Here is a 19,299-nt window from a genome sequence, read left to right on the forward strand (position 1 = left end):
TATTTCTCACTATAAAATGAGAGACAGTGTTAGGAGATCAATTTTGATTATAAATAACGGTTTTAATACCATTGGATGCAAAAAAATTAAAAAAAAACATGTGATTGTTTATCAAATATTTTAGTCAAATAGATTGGTAAATGGATCACTGATCAGTCTCTAGAGAATAGATTTTACAAACTTTTTAGACAAACCATTCTAGGTATTGGATGATGGATGAGGTTCATCCAATGGTTAATAACTGACTAAATAAATTTCAACGTCTGAAATTTGATTTTTTTAATAACTGATTTATAAAGAGTAAATATTTATTGACCATTTAACAAGAAAAATCAAAGGTTAGCTGATTTATTAAAAACATTTGTCAAATCTCCCCTCTCTCATATATTATACATAAATTTTTATATTTGTTTTTGTAGTGAGTTTTAATCACCTATCTACAGGTCTAGCTCAAATGAAAAAACCAGTAATCATCATATTTCAACCACTTGAATTATAATACATTTGACATTTTGCCTCCCAAAGTTATTTTTTTCTAATATTTGTCTCTAAATTTTATTTTTTGGTCAATTAATGGGAATTATACATTTTGACTAATAAATTAATAAAATTAATCATATATTTCTGCAATTCTATTTAAAAATTGTTTTGTGTTATTTTATTTTTTTGGGCATTATATGACTAATTTTGTCAATTTAGAAGGGGAAAATTGCATAATTTGACTAAATCAAAAAAACAATACATATTTTTTTTTCTAAGCCAACAATATGTGATGCTTTCTAGTTTGGAACAGTACACTTCAAAGGGTAAAATATGGTTAACTAACTAAATAAGAAATACAGGAGGCATCTTTTTCATTTACCCAAAAAAAAATAATAAATAAAAGAGAAATACTATAGCATCCAAGAGTTAATAACATAAATTCCATTTTACAACCATAATTAAGTTAAAATTTAGAAGGAATCCAAATAAAATTAAAAAAAAAAATGTTGTTTGCTACTATTAAAGACGAGGAACTAACAAAATTCACATGTTATATGGTGATAATTTAATAGTTGTCCTAAAAACGTCATTTTTTGCATATTAAATTTTTAATATAAAAATTACAATTAAATGTATTTAATTATATAATAATAAATAATAAAAATTATAAATTAATACAAAATATCTAGTGGGATGAAGAGCAAAAAATAAAAAATAAAAAATAAGTAAAGGCTAATATAATTAATCCAAATTGTGAAAATAAAAATATAAATAGATAAATAAAGAATAATTAATGTAGGGTAAGGAGGAGCAAGAAGCAGGTATTCTGGAGAAAGCTGGAAAATTCAGTAATGGTGTACGAAATTGGAGGCAAAGCACCACGCTCTTTCTCCATTTGGCCACGAAAGAGCGCAGATTGCAAGGTGGTTTCTAGTAGTTTGGCCCACTGAAACTAATACTAATCTCCCAACCCTGGTTTCCAACTTTCAAATCAAATTATGTGGGTGCGTGGTCTTTAAGGACTTTTTTTTTTTTTTTTTTCCTCTTTTTTGATTTGACCATCTGTTAGTCAACTAAACGCCATGTTTTGACCATTTCAAATACTCTACAAATTAATACAGCCTTCCATCTTTATTCATAATTAATATCAAAAATACCTAATTTTATGTACAAAATCCAAAAAAAATAAAATTAAATTAAAAACTTTATTATTCTTATTTTACTTTCGATATTGAAGTATACGCCTATAGCTTGCACCCAACGCAACCGTATTAAAATCCCTACCGGGACGCTTTGATTCCGTACCATAACAGTTACTTTGCTTGTCAACTAATCTATGATTTTGTTTTTCAAAAAAGCCAAAAAATAAAATATAAAATATGACTTATAAATTGCAGAATTAAAAAAAAAAAATTTCTATAACTTTCCCTTTTTTTTTTTTTTGCATTCATTTTTATGCTATATTATTATCATTCTTATTATTATTATTATTATTGAGTTTAGATTGAAAAAGGGTTTCGGTAACGTTTCATTGAATTTTAAAATAATGTTATACCCTTATAATTTCAAATTCAAAAATGTATCAAAAATAGTTTGAACTTAAAATATATATATATATATATATATATATAAGACATATCACCAATTCTAAATAATAAAAAAAGATCACTTCTTAGGAGATAGAAAGATAATGAAAATGAAAAGATATTGATAAAATTAAAGATTAGATTGCAAAGGGATGACGAAGTTCAATAAATTTATCTTTATTTTTTAAAAGAAAATGTTTTATTTTTTGAAATTGATTGAGCTGTTTTCATTGATAAAAAAACTGTATTTAAAACTCCAACCAAATATATAATTTTTTTTTTGTCCGAAAGAATATTAAACTCTATTTTAACCTTTTGAATGGATTTTTGTGCTGCACAAAGTTTATTAGTTTTTGCATTTTTTGAAGCGAGAAAAAGCAGAGATATATTAAAAGATTTAGTTGGTTGTAATTCAAAAAAAAAAAAACCATTTTTTTATTAAAGTTAGGATAAATTCTTTATTCAAATTTACATTTTCATTTTGGGTAAGCAATTGCAAAAAAATAAAAATAAAAAAAATGCAACGGAAACAAAAATTGTGACATAATTGTTTTTACCCATCCATATAAAATATAAAAATCATAAATTTACACTTTTACCCATCCACAAATTTGAATTTCCATAATTGTTTCCCAAGGATTCCGCGATCACTATACGTGACAACTGACAACTTACCTCGTTGTATGTCGACAGCATTTTAACTTTATCTTACACCTTCTCAACCCAATGTTACCAAAAAAATAAATGAATAAATAAATAAGGACCTACAATTTTTTAAATTTACAGTTTTTAATTTTAATTAATTACCAAAAATAAAAGTTTTAAATTTTAATTATAACAAATAGTTTTTGAAAATGATTTTCTTTTTATGGGCAAAATCTGATAAAAATATCTTTCAATTAAAGACCCCAAAAAATTTTTATTATTATTTTTTAAATAACGAAAGGTCAAACAGTGCGAGGCGTAATTAGGGACACGGAAATGGGCTTTTCTCGTACATTCAGGTATGGCCGTTTCCCAAAGTCTTTATACGTGGCAGCTTTTGCTGCGATCTAGAAAAAAGCAGTTAGACAAACGGCTCCTCCCAATTTTTGTCCTTTTGCGCAGTCCACATCATTCCAGCCGTTGGATCAGATTCCCCAATCTCCCTATCCCCCACCTCGAGTTAAAACCCTAACTACACCTATACCATGGTTAGCCAAAAACATAAATTACCCCTTAAAATTCCTCAAATTACAATCTGCCCTTCATTTCTCTTCCCTATAAATCCGGCCTTGGAGACTCATTAGGTTTGCCAAACCAGTTCCCCAAGGGGCCCCTTTAGGGAGCTAAATATACCAAAAACAGCTTCTTTTGTTTTTTCTTCTCTCTCTCTCTCTCTTACTTTCTCTCTCTACCATTTTTCAATGGCGGTTTCATCTTCTAGAGCAAGAGCCAGATCGAGCGGACCAGTGCTTCGCTCGCTCTCTCCCTCTGGAAGATTTTACTCTGGAAATTCAAATCGTTCATTGTCTTCTTCGTCGTCAGCGTTTGCTTCCTCTACAAGCTCCAGTTTTTCCACTCCGACGTCCTCTTTCTTCAACAATCACCACCATGACCACGATAACCATCTTCACCGACCTGGTTCTCCCACTCGTGTCAATCTATGCCCATCCGCACCTCTTTCTTCATCCTCCGTTCGATTCTCGATCGACCACCGTTCAATCTCTCCCAATCGGTCCATAACCGTCTCGAAGCATAGCGGTCCGATATCCATGCCCAAGAAGAACTGTATGTGTTCTCCGACGACTCATCCCGGATCGTTTCGTTGCAGTCTTCATAAGAATGTCGGCGGCAATGGGAGTCACAGTGCGACGCCGTATCCTTCGACGCGGTTGAACATGCGCAGATCTGCTATGACGAATTCTCTGGTTCGTATCGGTGGCGTGGAAGGTGAGTGGGTGAAGAGAGCTTTGACCGCGCTGATTCGGCCTTCTTCGCATCAGCAGAAAAGGAGAGCTGGTTTTCAGCCGAGGCCAAGTCGACTCTCGGTCATGTCGAAGGCAGAAGATATCTGATTTTTTTGGCACAGGTTGGTTTAATTTTCAGGTCTTCTATACGTCTCTCATCTCAGATTCCGGCCAAAGATGTAGAACCTGGCGAGTATTTTTAATGAGTTCGATATTGGAGTGAGTGTGCTGTGCGTAGTCAACCTGCCGATCGCTATCTGAGATGAAGACCGGGTGAACTCGGACTGAGTTGGGCTGCGAAGGAGACCGAGTTGATCGGGAAGAGATTTGTTCTTTCGGATACGTCGGAAAATTCTTAGATTTTTTTTTGGGAACAGAGACTGAAGGGAAAGAAATTCATACCCCCCTCCACTTTGTACATATGATTTATGGAAGAACAATTTTTGGACTTTTTTTTAAAAATTTTTTCACTAACAAAAAAAAATAAATAAAAATTGAATATCAAAAATTGAAACTCTGAGAACCAAATCTAATCAAGGTTATCATTTTCACAGTGGGTTGGATTTCATACCATCATCATCGTCCCTTTGCAGCATTGGGATTTTCCGTTATGTGTGCCTTTTGCCGTCGCCGTTTGTCATGACGGTCCCGTTGGCCTCTACGTAATCACCGTTCCGTTTTGTGTGCCGTTGGCTGCGCCGTTATTGTTTATCGGTTATTTTTTGTGCGAGGTATATTCTTTCGTTTATTTGATATATATATTTACTTATTTATGTATTATTATTTTGACTCGGTTTGTTATTATTTTATTTTTTATTTTGCAGGTGTGAAGTGTGGACTGTTATTATTTTTATGAACCAGTTGAAAAACAGTGCGTATAAAACGGGAGTTTGGATTCTCGGACTTTTCTTTTTTCCAATAGTTCATAAGAGACTTGAAGAAACAATTAAGCACAAAAAGAATATTTAAAATAAAATATAATTGGGAAAATTAATAATGTGAAAATGTGTAATATATTTTTAAAGTAAATTAATTATTAAAAATTCTCAAGCGTCAAATAAAAGAGGGGAAAATCGGACCTTCAACGCTAAGTACACAGCTTTTGATGCCCCCAGGGGGGAACCAATTACGAAAAGAAAGTAATATAGCAGTGAACCAAAAACCAAAAAAAAATAATAGTAATAAAAAAAAATGAAAAACAGAAATAATATTAGAAGATGTAAATTTTTGTTGAAGATTGAAACTGTGACAGAAAGGAAGAACTTAACTGCAACGCAAAGGAAAGGACAAAACTGAGAACAACATTAAAAATGAAATTGTACTTGTCCCGCTCTATGCGTGACATGTATTGAATAATATTTAGCTAGTTATAAAAAATATATATATATATATATTTATCTCTATTATTTTAATGGGGTTGACAGGTTCAATGTGGGACCACATGGGTATTGTCTCTATGACGCAATCAAATCAGACGGCCGAAATCAAATTTTTGTGGAAATCAAATTTTTGTGAAAATCATTTATGGAAAGCACGTTCTGGAGTTTGGTTTGGCCATCAATTCTAAACATTTTGACAAAACTTGTTATTGGATCTGGGACGAAATAAAAAGATATGAAAGAAAAAAATAATTATAAAGAAGAAGAAAAAGAGAGGCTTGTAAGGCCGTTTGGAGTCCAATTAAATTAGATTCAAATATTTTCCAATTAAATTTTGATTAAATTTGAATTTGGATTTGGTCGAATTGATTGGATCAAATTTAAAATATTTCGGACTACTATTGCATTTCGAACGGACCCGTGAGAAACATATAGAGCGGTGGAAATATCGAGGAATAACGTCGAGGAGTTGATAACTGGGGGAGGAAAAATAGTGAGGAGATGGAAGAGCGTGTGGGTATGTCCCCACATAACCGGCCATGGGGAAGAATATGGAGAGAGTTCAGATGGGGATCCTCATTGGGATCAAATTAGTGGTGACTGCCTTTTTGCTTGCATATACTTCTCCAACTGTAAGTCATGTGAGTAGGATGAGCCACGTATTATTATTATTATTATTTTTAAGGATTCGGTGAATGGTTTTTTCCTAATAGCCACTAATTCTTCTTTATGTGGTCCAAAAAGAAGGTGAAGTTGGTATGGGATAAACTGGATTTTGACGGTAGGAGAATATCAACTTCTATTTTTTAATATGTGGTTGGTATGGTAGAGAATGTTGTAAATATAAGAAACAAAAATGTGTGGTTCAGAATCAGAAGTTGTATTTGGAGAGGTTTGCTCATAAGAGTAGTGCGTTGCTCTTAACAATCATATGTGTTGTTAATAAGTTGAAAATGCTGGTTGGAAAAATACATTAATAAACCAGAGAAGAAAATTGTTATGGAGATATAAAATTCATAAAGCAAATTTAAATGTTGAGAGCAAATTGTTTGGGTAAAAATCTGTTCCTCCAATCAGGACCCTTTATTTGTGGATAGACGTGTAAAAGAGAGAGAAAATGAGTGAAGGTAGTTTGATATAATATCTTGCCAAATGATACTAACACTCAAAATCAGTATACTGTAAATTTGGGAGAATTTAAAGGTTTAGAAGATAATGGCATATGAAGTAATGATTTGTAAAGTTTAATGTGTGGAATGCTAAAGGTGTCAATTAATTTATGATTTAAAATTAAAATTTTAATTAAATAATTAGTAATCTTTAATATTTATCATATTAATTGGTGATCAACATAATATGGGAATAGTATTTCCAATATTATCCCCCTAAAAAAAAAAAATCATATTTGCAATAGTTCAAAAACAAGGGCATATATTAGTTGGATGAATGTGGTAGTAAGGGCTCAACTAAGTATTTATAGATGGCCTTGTTTTTCATTTAAGAATTATAAATGGCCTTGTTGGGCTTTACTTTAAGTCTATTTAACTGAAGTGAACTTATTTATTATTGGACAAGGGTGGTTTTCTTAGACGGGAGTTGAACATTCCCATATGGTAATATAATCGACCTGATGGGTAAAAATATGTAATGGATGAAATATATAATTTTATTATTATTATTATTATTATATTGAAGCTGGCCATGTGAATTGGGGTTCACTACATGACAGAACATTATTAGGTCGTTCTCGTTCCCCACATAAACATCTAATTTTAAGTTTTTTTTTTTTTTTGATAGTAGAGATGATTGAATTTAAATTCGAGACTATTATGAGAGGAAAAAGAAAAAGGTATTACACTATTCAAAAAAACTTTAACATAAGCACGGAAATTCATTTTTTATTTTTTTTTTGCTAGAAGAAATTCATTTTCAATCAATTTACCCAAAAAACAATAATAACGTTCATTTTCAAACCATGGTTGAGTAAAATCATAATTACCTTACCATGGTTTTGTTTTATACAATGACAATGTAAAATCATAATGGGGCCTATTTTGCTGGGCTAGAAAAGTTTACAAGTCCTTGATTTCGTGTTCCTGGACCATGGCTTGAAGGTTGAAATTGTGGATAGCAGGCTCGACGAAAAGGGATTTTACGACTATGGAGAAATTCTATTCGGAGGAATTTGGACTTTATACACCCTCCTCCAATATAAAATTTCTGAGAGGCCCAAACCATCTTCTAAGAAACGAGTTTGACATACGTGCGCACACGAAAATTTGGTGGATGCCTTTCTCCACTGTTTAGTATACTAGGTGTACGCGTTTCCCATAACAAATGAATAAATAAATTAGGTTAAATTATAAACTAGATGTATCCAAATTGGACCATAAAGTAAGATTAAATTATATATATAGCACAAATTAATTGGCTACTATGAGTTTAGAACTAGAATCCTCTGTTTATTTTTCGTCATGTTTATTTTCCATTCTCAACTGATTGTTGTCCCAAAAAAAAAAAAGAAAAATCTCAATTATAAATTGTTAAATTAATGAATAATATCAAACCATTTATTCATTAAAAAAATTTACAAGATAATAAAATTCAAGATAAACACCAGATAAAATCCATTTCAAGTGTTAAAAAAACTGGCATATACAAACATAAAAGAAAAACAATAAAAATTGTGTTTCTTTTTTTTTTTTTTTGGGACATAAATTTTTGGTTATTAAAAAAAGTTTGGAAAGAAAGAAAGGTGAAAGAGGATTTCTGACAAAAAAGAATGGTGAAAGATAATTTTATTTGTTTATTTATTTTTTGATAAAAAGGGAGCAAAACTTGCTGGTATTTGTTGTTGTTAGACAAAATGATAAAGGATAGTGAGATAAGAGATATGATAAGGAAAGGAACGAGGAGAATATAGGAAAAGGAGAATAGATAAGGCCTGAGAAAAGAAACAATCTAAAGGAAGAATTTTGCTTTTTTTTTTTTTTTTTTTTTTTTTTTTGCTTCCTAATTTAAAGGAAGAGTTATTTTATTTATCTAATTTTTGCAACAATTTGAAGGAAGAATTAGATAAAGAAGCGTGTGGATAAAAAATTAAAAAGTTCAAACTTTAGAATTATTGGATTAAAATTTTTTTGTTAATGAAATTAAAATCAAATAATAGCAAAATGGATTTTTTTTTTTTTCCGGTTTCAGGATACAAAAATGGAATTTAAAATTTATAGGTAAAAAGGAAAATAAATTTGACGAAGGTGGAAAAATACCAAACCTTTCTTTTGGTCCCACCATCTCGATTCTCACCGACCCACTTCTTAAAGCACCCACAGATCGAATGTTAACCTTGTCATGCGCCCATTGTTTGAAATTATTCAATCGGTTTAAGATCAAAACGGCGGCGTATCATCTTCCCCACCGATATTTCCCATTTCTTTCTCAAATCGCTCACTAAAGAGTCACAATGTGAAACGTTTATTGTTGTCGGCCAAACTCCGATTCAATCTCCCGCCTACTTTTTCTGCGACACCGAGTGCTCTCCGATGTCTTCCTTACGATCTTCTTCCATAAGACGATCCACACCGTCAATCAACCAACTCGCTTCGATCCAACTGGTCCAGTTCCGCCATTTTCACGCACCACTTCCATCTTCACTGCCTCCGTTGACCGCCTCAAGCTTGGGTCCGAATAGGCCTCAAAGCCCTGCTTCCGGCTCTTTCCTCAAATGGATTTCCGGAATCACAGTCGGGTCGGGTCTAGGGCTTCTTTACTGGTCCTATTCTTCTTCAAAATCCGATTTCAATTCCGGTTTCTTCAACAAGTCATTGCTCTCTTTCGCTGACTCGTCAACACCGACCGGCGAAGCCACGGTGGTGGACGTCTGGCGTTCCAATTCATTGTTTCGTAAATTGTCTCTTCCAGACAGTGGCCCTAAGTTTCTGTTCGGAGGTATTTATTGCTAATTGAATTGTACACTCAACTTTCTGCTTTAGGTTATTTTGGTAAAGTCAAAAAAGTAGAGAATAAGAAAGCTTGATGATTTGTGGGTTTCGATTATTTATTTATTTATTTATTTTGAGTTACAGATGAATACAGGAGAAAGATTTTCTTCAACTACGAGAAGCGCATAAGGTTGCGAAGTCCTCCAGAGAAGGTATTTTTGAATTGTTTTATTAGCACCTATTTTTGACATCCCAGATTGTAATTTGAAGCACCTATAGTGTCTTTGTTATTGTTCCCATTAGTGGTAGTCGGCCTTTGGATTGTTTGACTTCCATTTGGAAGTGTAAATGTTTTCTTTCTCTTTTGTAGATAAATTATTATTGCGTGGTTGAAATGTTTAATCATTTGGTGAATCCTCTAAACCATTCGAATCTGCGATTTCTGAAATGTTTTGGTTAGTTTATTTATTTATTTGTGTATGCTAGGAATTGAAGTATCAGTGCGCATCTCCAATTCTAATGTTGAAATGTTTGGTCATTTTTGTATATAACAGCGGATGAAATTCTGGCCTAAACTGCTTTTTTGGGTCTTCTTTTATTTGTGGTAATCAAGGGACTAAAGTAGCCTGGATTACCCTTTCACGCATTCTTACTTGGCCATTTGGAATCTAAAATCTGTAAATTGATTTAAATCGTTAGAGAAGTAATTTTGTTGAGGTTGAGTGCTTAACTACCAATCCCCTTTATAACATGTCCTTTACAATATGTTGCCTGAAGGTGTTTGAGTACTTTGCATCCTTTCGTACACCTGAAGGAGAACTACTTATGAAACCAGCAGACCTTATGCGGGCAGTTGTTCCTGTTTTTCCACCATCCGAATCCCACCTTGTTAGAGATGGATATCTGATAGGGGAAAGGAGTCCCGGAGAGTTACGTTGTGCTCCTTCAGAATTTTTTATGCTATTTGATGTAAACAAAGATGGACATATATCTTTTAAAGAGTGAGTTGACTTCTACTTTGGGTAGAGGGTCACATAGTCTCATCCAAGATATTCTTTTTCCTATCAGACTTAAGTTCTAATACCCCTCTATCTTAACAGGTATATCTTTTTTGTAACCCTACTCAGTATCCCAGAATCAAGCTTTCATGTGGCATTCAAAATGTTTGACATTGACAATAGCGGGTTAGTACTTGTTAACTTTCTCTAAGTTCTATAAATAGATACTGGTATCCATACAACGTAGTAATTTTGTTTTGGTGTCACACTGTATGGAGGTAGGTTTGGTCTAATTGTCATTTTAACAGTGACATTGACAACTTGGATTGGTCCTCGACTTCTTAAAAATTCTGAAAATAGATACCGACATTCATTTAGTATAATAATTTTGTTCTCTATCCTGCTTGTCATTTGAATAGTGTCCCTTAAGGATACGGCTGTATCTCAAATAGTCCACAACTCACTGTGGTTGCCTTCATAAGATTCCTTTTATTTTTTATTATTATTATTTTTTTTTGGGGAAGGCAAATATATCTCTGGTGATTGTGAGGTGTAAAATGGTGGGTAGAGCTTCAGAACTTGCAGAGTGACATGATTTTCTTGTAGATCGCTCATCTAAAACCGTCCCCTGTTCCCTTATCTTCTCTGTAAAATGGAAAATGATGAATATTTCTGAATGAATATTTACACAGATTTGCAAACCACTTTGTGTTTCCTTATTTTTGTCCCAATCTCTATTCATATGCATATGCAGGGAAATAGATAAGGAAGAATTCAAGAAAGTAATGGCTTTGATGCGAGCCCATAACAGACAGGGGTTGCAACATAGGGACGGACTTCGATTTGGGATGAAAGTCAATGGTTCTGTTGATAATGGAGGCCTTGTGGAGTACTTCTTTGGTGAAGATGGAAACAGAACCCTTCAGCATGATAAGTTTTTCAAGTTTTTGAAAGATTTGCAAGAAGAAGTAAGCTCCCTGTACTCCCCTCTTCCAGTTACCATTAGTTTTTATTTCTCCTATATTTTTCTGGACCTTCTGCTGTTCTATATTTTTATGGATTTTACTTCAGGCACACTGGATGGTATTTTAAGTACTGATGTCAAAGACCAAGATGAGTTTTGGATTTCCTTTATTCTCATTTTATTTTGCTTTTAGCTAAGCTAGGGGTCTGAAATTGCTGAAGATTCGAAAACATGTATGGTAGCACAGGCTGAGCTAGCATTTTGAACTTGACATATTAGAGAACCTTCTTAAGCTGTAGAGACAATGTGGAACTGTAGAGAGAACTGAATCTGTTACTACTGGTGGATGACTGTGTCTATATATATATATATATATATAATTTCCCGTAAGTGCTAATATACATGAACCCAGCTGTAAAAAGGAATAACTACTGCTTATTGTTCAGTTTGTTAAATGAGATATAAAACATGCTTAACATCTATGGAAAAAAGAAGAAGAATAATTTCTACAAGCACAGCAACTGCCATTATTGGCTGTCTGGAATATGTTAAGGTTTCTTATCATATCTTGTAAGCTTATGCATGCTAATATCTTTTGAAATTATAGAATTGTAAGATACCGGTCAAAGTTTTTTGGAAAATATATTTGAAGGTACAAAAATCTCCTACCTCATGTTATTTCTTAATTTTTTTATTTTTCTTCAGATAAAAACAAAACCACCCATTTCCCCTCGTCTAACGAAGAAAAGAACTTATATGTTCTTTTTTCAGAGCAGTACTGTTTTTAATCAATTAGTATTATATGCCTTCATTTATGGAAAACTCGGGATGAATTGTTGGGTCCAGCAAAAGATATTTGCATTAAAATTTTCCTTCCCAATATTGTTTTATGTCATGATCTCTGATCTCTCTCTCTCTCTCTTAGAAACTTGTTTCGTATCCTCATCATATCTAAGTGTGTAGTTTTATTTTGTAGATACTGAATTTGGAGTTTGCCCATTATGACTACAAATTACGGGGAACCATATCAGCTAAGGACTTTGCATTATCCATGGTTGCTTCTGCTGATATGAGTCATTTAAATAGGTTGCTTGATCGTGTTGATGAACTAAACAATGAGCGACACCTTAGAGACATGCGCATTACATTAGAGGAATTCAAAAGTTTTGCAGAGCTACGCAAAAAATTACATCCGTTTTCTTTGGCTTTATTCAGCTATGGAAAAGTAAATGGTCTATTAACAAGAGAGGATTTTCAGAGAGCTGCTTCCAATGTATGCTACTTGTCCTTGTTTCCATCTTTTATGTTATGGGTTATCTTTACATTCTGATGAATTTTAGAATTCTTTGGGAAGGTTGCTTTGGAGCCAAATTTCTTTAATAGTTTTGCATTTATTCTGAAATTGTTTAAAATGGATGGAATTGTAATTGTCATAGATTAACTTTTTCAAGACACACCATGATATGTGTTTTGTGCTTCTACTAGTTGAGTTTATTGCTAAGAATCTATTCATAAAAGCTTATTTGGGCTTTATTAGAAAGCCATTGTGGGTCTTTTTTTGAATTGACTCGATGCTACTCAAAAGGTATAAAGGAGTAAAGTAGTGTGCTTTATTTATGTGCTGGCAGGCAATTTTATTACAACGGGGAAAGTTCTCATTTCATTAGTAGTTAAATTTCAATAAAAGCACTTTATTGTTACTATTATTGGTATAAAATTTTGTATGTTATTATTTTTCTTACATTCTTCCCTCTTATTATTCGCCAAAAACATTCTTCTCTCTTGATCACATTTAATTTAGTGATTGACTGTGGCAGCACAAAATTTTGCTTTTATCATTTTCTGATTATTTAACAGTATGTAATACAGGATTATGTAAGGAATGACTAGTAATAGTGATAATCTTGTTTGATTCGTCTATGGAATTTCAGGTTTGTGGTGTAAATCTTACCAGCAAGGTGGTCGAAATTGTCTTCCACGTGTTTGATACAAATTGTGATGGAAATTTAACCTTACACGAATTCATTCGAGTTCTACACAGGAGGGAAAGGGACATAGCTCAACCTATTGAGTCAGGACTGATTGGGTTTTTATATCACTGCTTGGACTCTATGAAGAATCGCTCGTTTGCACGGTTTCTTCCATTAAATGAATTCCCTGAAATTTAAATACTTCTGGATTCTGGCAACTGAGGAGATTCAACCTGTTATAGCATGAAATAGGCAAGCTAGTTTTAGGGTATTTATAATGGGAATTATTAGTTCTAAAGTATGTACAGGTGAAAAATTCCTTAAGCTTGTCTCCCTCATTTTGAAGTGAAATCTCCTGAGAGGTTCACCTTTTGTATGTAATTGGTGCTGAGCACGTGTAAATTATGTAATCTCCCTCTGAATCTGAACAATCAAAAATGAAATTTTGCAGTCAATTTTTGCCATTGCTATTTAGAGTTTGAATTTTCATATGATGCAAGTGAAGTGATCCATAGAAATTATGACCAAACGCTTTTCTTTTCTCATGGTTTGAAATTTTAGTAAAAATCCAACGTTAAAAGGATTACGGTCTACAGGTCCTGCCTTAATTCTTATACGTGGTACAGCCAACTTGACAGCCTCATCCATTTTGACCAATAAAAATATGCCAACTCAACCAATCTTGTATCTAATCACCGTCGAAATCACCATAACCACATTTATCACGAAGCAATGATTAACATCACATGCATGCCAGCTTCTTAAGAAATAGTGAGTGTGAGAGATCGGTGACTGTAAAAAGGAAAAATATAAAATAAATAAATAAAAAGAAAATCACGTGGGAGAATTCACAGCGCGTAAGATGTTTCATCCTTCACTGGAAAATCCCCTGGTTCGCGGTGAGAGGGTGGGGTCCATTAGGATTTTGTTCGTTGGCAGAACTTACAAGATATGAAAATTCGAAGCCCAAAATCCCAGCAGCCGCTTTCATGCGCGTGGTTGTTAAACGCTTCAGTGTTCTGGTGTCTTTTTTTTATGGTAATCTTTCTAAATAAAAATTAACTCTCTGTTTTCATTTTTCATTCCCGACTTCAGAACAAAATCATGTACCATAAACAGTTTCATGACCATGCAACTTTTAACAATATTTATAAATGCCATTAAATCATTATAATTATTTTTTGCTGAATTAAATAATATAGCAATTGTTAATTTTGTTGTTTATTTTCACCCTTTTATTGTTTAAAATGGTTCAAACAACCACAAAAGAAAAAAATAAAATAAAATAAAAAAAATTCCCATTACAGGGATGTAAAACACGCTTGTTTATGGGAAGGTGGGGAAGACCACACCAGCCTGTGAAACGTTGACCTTTCTTCTTGAGAAACCCTAAAGAGAAAAACGAAAACATCCAACACTTGTGTCTTTTCCTTGGCATTTCTTCTGCAACCCAAAAAAAAAAAACAAAATAAAACAAAACAAAAAGGGCCATTGATGTGGTGTCTGCGTCTTTCCTTGAGATTCGGAGGTCGCCACTCACAAATTCATTCAAATCCTGCTTCAAATCCAATAGACCGTGGATTTTATTTTATTTTATTTATTTTTTGCTTCTCTCTCTCGATCAGTGACCCCATATAAATCCTGGTTTAGAGGTTAGAGACCAAAGCGTGAGAAGCAATCAGAGAGAAAAAAGAGTAAGGTTTTTTTTTTTTTTTTTTTTTGGGTTACATTTCTTTATCTTATTATTATTACTAGTATTAATATTTTTGATTTTAGAATCCGGGGATTGGGTTTTCCTGTTATTTTTTGTTATTCAATTTCTCCGTGGATAAGAAGTTGTGGATATTGTTTTTAAGCTTCAAATTTTTTTTTTTTTTTTTTTTTGCGTTTTTATTTTCTCTGTCTGCTTACTATTACATTTGTCTTTATTTATTATTTAAATTATGATTGAAGTTTGTGATTTGGTGTTATAAAGTTCTGTTTATGTTTTTGATTGAATTTATTGGTGAATAGGGGTTTGGACTGAGGTAAAAAATCAGAGCCAATAAAGCTTTGATTTTGGAGTCCTCTCTTCTTTGGTTGCTTAATAATAATAATAATAAGAATAAACCATGGGAAAACCAACTGGAAAGAAGAAGGAACAGGAGGTACAAAAGCCTGTAAATGCAAACGGTAAAATGAGCAAGCCCTCCGATAAAAGCTCCAAAGCCTTCGATGAAGACACTGCAATCTTCATCAACATGTCTCAGGAGCTCAAAGAAGAAGGTAACAAACTCTTCCAGAAGCGTGACCATGAAGGTGCTATGTTGAAATTCGAAAAGGCCCTCAAACTTCTCCCTAGGAACCATATTGAGGTAGCTCATCTGCATAGCAACATGGCCGCGTGTTATATGCAAATGGGTCTCGGTGAGTACCCTCGGGCAATCAATGAATGCAATTTAGCATTAGAGGTATCACCTAAATATAGTAAAGCCCTGTTAAAAAGAGCAAAGTGTTATGAAGCCCTGAATCGGTTGGATTTGGCACTCAGAGATGTTAACCGTGTTTTGAACATCGAACCTAATAATCTTAGTGCATTGGAGATTTTTGAAGAGGTGAAGAAGGTTATGGGTGAAAAGGGTATAGCTTTTGATGAGAAGGAAATTGGCGTTGCTCATGAAGAGCAGACTGCTAGTTCTCGAATGCGCAAAGTGGTGAAAGAGAAACTAAAGAAGAAGAAAGGTAAGAAAATAGAGAAGCCTGAAGACAAGGTCATTGTGGAGGATAAGCCCAGTTCTATTAAGGATAAAGAAGTGGTTACAAAGACTGTTGTTCAGGAGAAGAAGCAAGTTATTAAGCCTATCAAGGAGGAAAAAGTGGTTACCAAAACAGTCAAGTTGGTATTTGGGGAGGATATAAGGTGGGCACAGTTACCAGTGAATTGTAGCATGAGGTTGGTGAGAGATATTGTTAGGGATCGGTTTCCTGGCTTGAAGGGTGTTCTTGTGAAGTATAAAGATCAGGAGGGTGATTTGGTTACAATCACTACTACTGATGAGCTAAGGGTGGCTGAATCATCGGGTGATCTGCAGGGTTCACTTAGATTATATATAACAGAAGTCAGCCTTGATCAAGAACCAGTTTATGAAAAAATAAGCAATGAGGAGGGATCTGAGGGTGATAGAAAATCAAGTAATGTTATTGAGAATGGTAATATTGGAAAAGGTAGAGAAGTGGAGAAGGGGATTACTTCTGTTGAGAACTGGATAATCCAATTTGCTAGGCTGTTCAAAAACCATGTTGGTTTTGATTCTGATTCGTACTTGGATCTTCACGAGCTTGGTATGAAGCTATACTCGGAGGCAATGGAGGATACTGTAACAAGTGATGATGCTCAAGAACTTTTTGGCATTGCTGCAGATATGTTCCAAGAGATGGCTGCTTTGGCATTGTTTAACTGGGGAAATGTTCATATGTCTAGGGCAAGGAAGCAAGTGTCATGTCCAGAAGATGCTTCAAGAGATTCCATTATGGAGCAGATTAAGGCTGCGTATGATTGGGCACAAAAGGAGTATAGGAAGGCAGAGATGAGATATGAAGAAGCTCTGAAAATCAAACCTGATTTCTATGAAGGTTATCTTGCACTTGGCCAGCAGCAGTTTGAGCATGCAAAGCTCCATTGGTATTATGCAAGTAGGAGTAAGGTTGACCTAGAAAGTGACCTTGCAACAGAGGTTCTTCAGCTTTATAACAAGGCTGAAGACAGCATGGAAAAGGGAATGCTTATGTGGGAGCAGATGGAGGAGCAACGTCTAAATGGACTCTCCAAAGGTGATAAATATAGAGCTGAGTTACAGAAAATGGGATTGGATGGTTTATTTAAAGATATATCTGCAGACGAAGCTGCTGAACAGGCTGCAAATATGAAGTCCCAGATTTACCTCTTATGGGGTACCTTGCTGTATGAGCGTTCTGTCGTCGAATATAAGCTAGGACTTCCAACTTGGGAAGAATGTTTAGAGGTTTCTGTTGAGAAGTTTGAACTTGCTGGAGCTTCTCAAACAGATGTAGCTGTTATGATGAAGAACCATTGTTCCAATGAAACAGCTCTAGAAGGTAAAATCTTATGCAAAAGATTTTACTTCCTGAATCTTCTCTCTCTCTCTGTCTCCCTCTACTGAGTACCAGATAAACATATTTATAAGTTTGACATTTGCTTGCAGGTTTGGGGTTCAAGATTGATGAGATAGTACAGGCATGGAATGAGATGTATGATGCTAATAGGTGGCATATTGGCATTCCTTCTTTCCGGCTTGAACCATTGTTTCGTCGACGGGTGCCTAAACTTCATTCAATCTTGGAAAATGGAGCTTTCTTTTGATTGGGTATTCTTTATAGGCATTGAAACTTTGCTGCAGTTTTCCATGGTCCAATTTTTTGAAGCCGTGTAGTCGCATGCTAAGGTAGGTAATCACAAATCTATTCAGGATTGCTGACATGATTTAACTGTCTCCCTATTGCATGAAACCATTAAACCACCACTGTCTAAGTATATGTAATTTTCTATTGGGAAATATGATTGGAAAGTTTGTCATTTAGACTGACGCTGGAAGCACCATATCTCTTACTCTCCAAGCTTTGGTTTTAAGTGGTCTTATTAGTTGGTATTAAGTGGTCTCATTAATGTCATTCTTAAAACATTTTTGCTATGATAATTACCATGTTATTGGAATTATTCCCATGGTAAGTGAAAGATAGCAAAATTCAGTTGTCTTGGTTATGGAGACTAAAGACCTAGTAGTATCTCGATTAGTCATTGTTTGTCTTATTGTGGCATCCGTGAGTGGAGATTGTGTAGAAATTAATATCTGTCTATGTTAGAAGGCTAGTAGCAAACTTCGAATGAATTCTTAACTGTCCTTGGTATCTATTGAGCTTGCTTCACCAATAATATAGTGTATGAATTTCTGATTTCTCCCAATCTAACATGTCATTGATGTCAATGTACTGTGACTTGACTGAATAAAACATTAATCTCTTTCATTCTCTTTGTGATTGCAGGTCTGTTATTTTTCCTTTTAATCTTTGGACTGTCATATTCAGCGTCTCGTTTCCTATGGCAGGAATCAAAAAGTTTGCCTAGTGTCGGTTTTTGAATGTGAGATTGGGTGATTGGGTTTATTTTCCCATTTTCTTAAAGATTTTTTTATAGGAGAGTTTTTTACACTGTTTATGGGTAGTGGGTATATGATTGGATTTGGATTTGTTCATTTAAAAAGAATAAGCAATGGGGACCTTATTTTGCTGTGTTACTCATTGGGGTTTGTTAATTATTGTAAATTGTAATTTGTAACAATCTGTGGCTGTTTTTTTTATTTTTTATTTTTTATTTTTTATTTTTTATATGACAGGGAAAAGGTTTTATTTAATAGATTCATATACTTGTTTTACACTTTTTGCCATGTTTGTTAAAAAAGGAATGAAATCTACTGGTTTTGTTTGATCCCGTCAGTGGTCAAGAACCAAACGACCTTGCAGGTAGAAATGTCCTCTGTCATTATGAATCAAGCTCGGAGAATTTTTATTTTTATATTTCTGTTTTTCATTATCTGGGTCTTCATATGCATAGATTCTTTATACAGATTGGTCCAGTGCTTTTTACATATACTTTCTGTTCTCTAATAATTAGATAGATACTTTATTGAAAATTTTAAATTTGTTACAAAAGTAATATGTCGGTAATCGTCAAATTTACATGCCAACAAAGTTTAGTTGTTCTTGAATAAGTATCTCCAACTTCATATATCATAAGCTAATATTATCATCTTATAAGATCTGAAAATGGAGATAAAAAGTATTAACCAAAAGGTTACATGGTTTAACTAATAAGATGGTACTTTTTACTAAAATCTTAAAATTTATATCACTAGAAAATTGAACATTTATGTATATAATCTAAAATCTTAAAAATTGTGTCACTAGAAAATTGAACAATTATGTATACAATTCAAAATAGAAAGAATATGTATAATTACCAAATAAAAAAAAAA

General features: G+C 33.6%; 3 protein-coding genes across 3 annotated transcripts; all 3 read left to right on the forward strand.

The window, feature by feature from the left end:
• The first annotated feature begins 3,355 nt into the window (after positions 1 to 3,355).
• Positions 3,356 to 5,729, forward strand: LOC107421150 (uncharacterized). Its single transcript, XM_048476204.2, has 3 exons — positions 3,356 to 4,140; positions 4,573 to 4,749; positions 4,843 to 5,729. The coding sequence occupies exon 1, from the start codon at positions 3,476 to 3,478 to the stop codon at positions 4,124 to 4,126; it is 651 nt and encodes a 216-aa protein (XP_048332161.1). The 5' UTR covers positions 3,356 to 3,475; the 3' UTR covers positions 4,127 to 4,140; positions 4,573 to 4,749; positions 4,843 to 5,729.
• A 2,912-nt stretch (positions 5,730 to 8,641) lies between these two features.
• Positions 8,642 to 13,740, forward strand: LOC107421161 (calcium uptake protein, mitochondrial). The gene is made up of 7 exons (XM_016030338.4): positions 8,642 to 9,345; positions 9,483 to 9,550; positions 10,116 to 10,339; positions 10,439 to 10,522; positions 11,091 to 11,304; positions 12,277 to 12,573; positions 13,232 to 13,740. Exons 1-7 carry the CDS (start codon positions 8,940 to 8,942, stop codon positions 13,466 to 13,468), a joined length of 1,530 nt encoding a protein of 509 aa, XP_015885824.3. The 5' UTR covers positions 8,642 to 8,939; the 3' UTR covers positions 13,469 to 13,740.
• An 808-nt stretch (positions 13,741 to 14,548) lies between these two features.
• On the forward strand, positions 14,549 to 18,701 carry LOC107421160 (protein PHOX1). The gene is made up of 4 exons (XM_016030337.4): positions 14,549 to 14,964; positions 15,284 to 17,365; positions 17,473 to 17,712; positions 18,311 to 18,701. The coding sequence occupies exons 2-3, from the start codon at positions 15,382 to 15,384 to the stop codon at positions 17,628 to 17,630; spliced, it is 2,142 nt and encodes a 713-aa protein (XP_015885823.3). The 5' UTR covers positions 14,549 to 14,964; positions 15,284 to 15,381; the 3' UTR covers positions 17,631 to 17,712; positions 18,311 to 18,701.
• Positions 18,702 to 19,299: the final 598 nt, after the last annotated feature.

Source organism: Ziziphus jujuba, chromosome 5 (genome assembly GCF_031755915.1).
Source record: "Ziziphus jujuba cultivar Dongzao chromosome 5, ASM3175591v1".
Classification (NCBI taxonomy): domain Eukaryota; kingdom Viridiplantae; phylum Streptophyta; class Magnoliopsida; order Rosales; family Rhamnaceae; genus Ziziphus; species Ziziphus jujuba.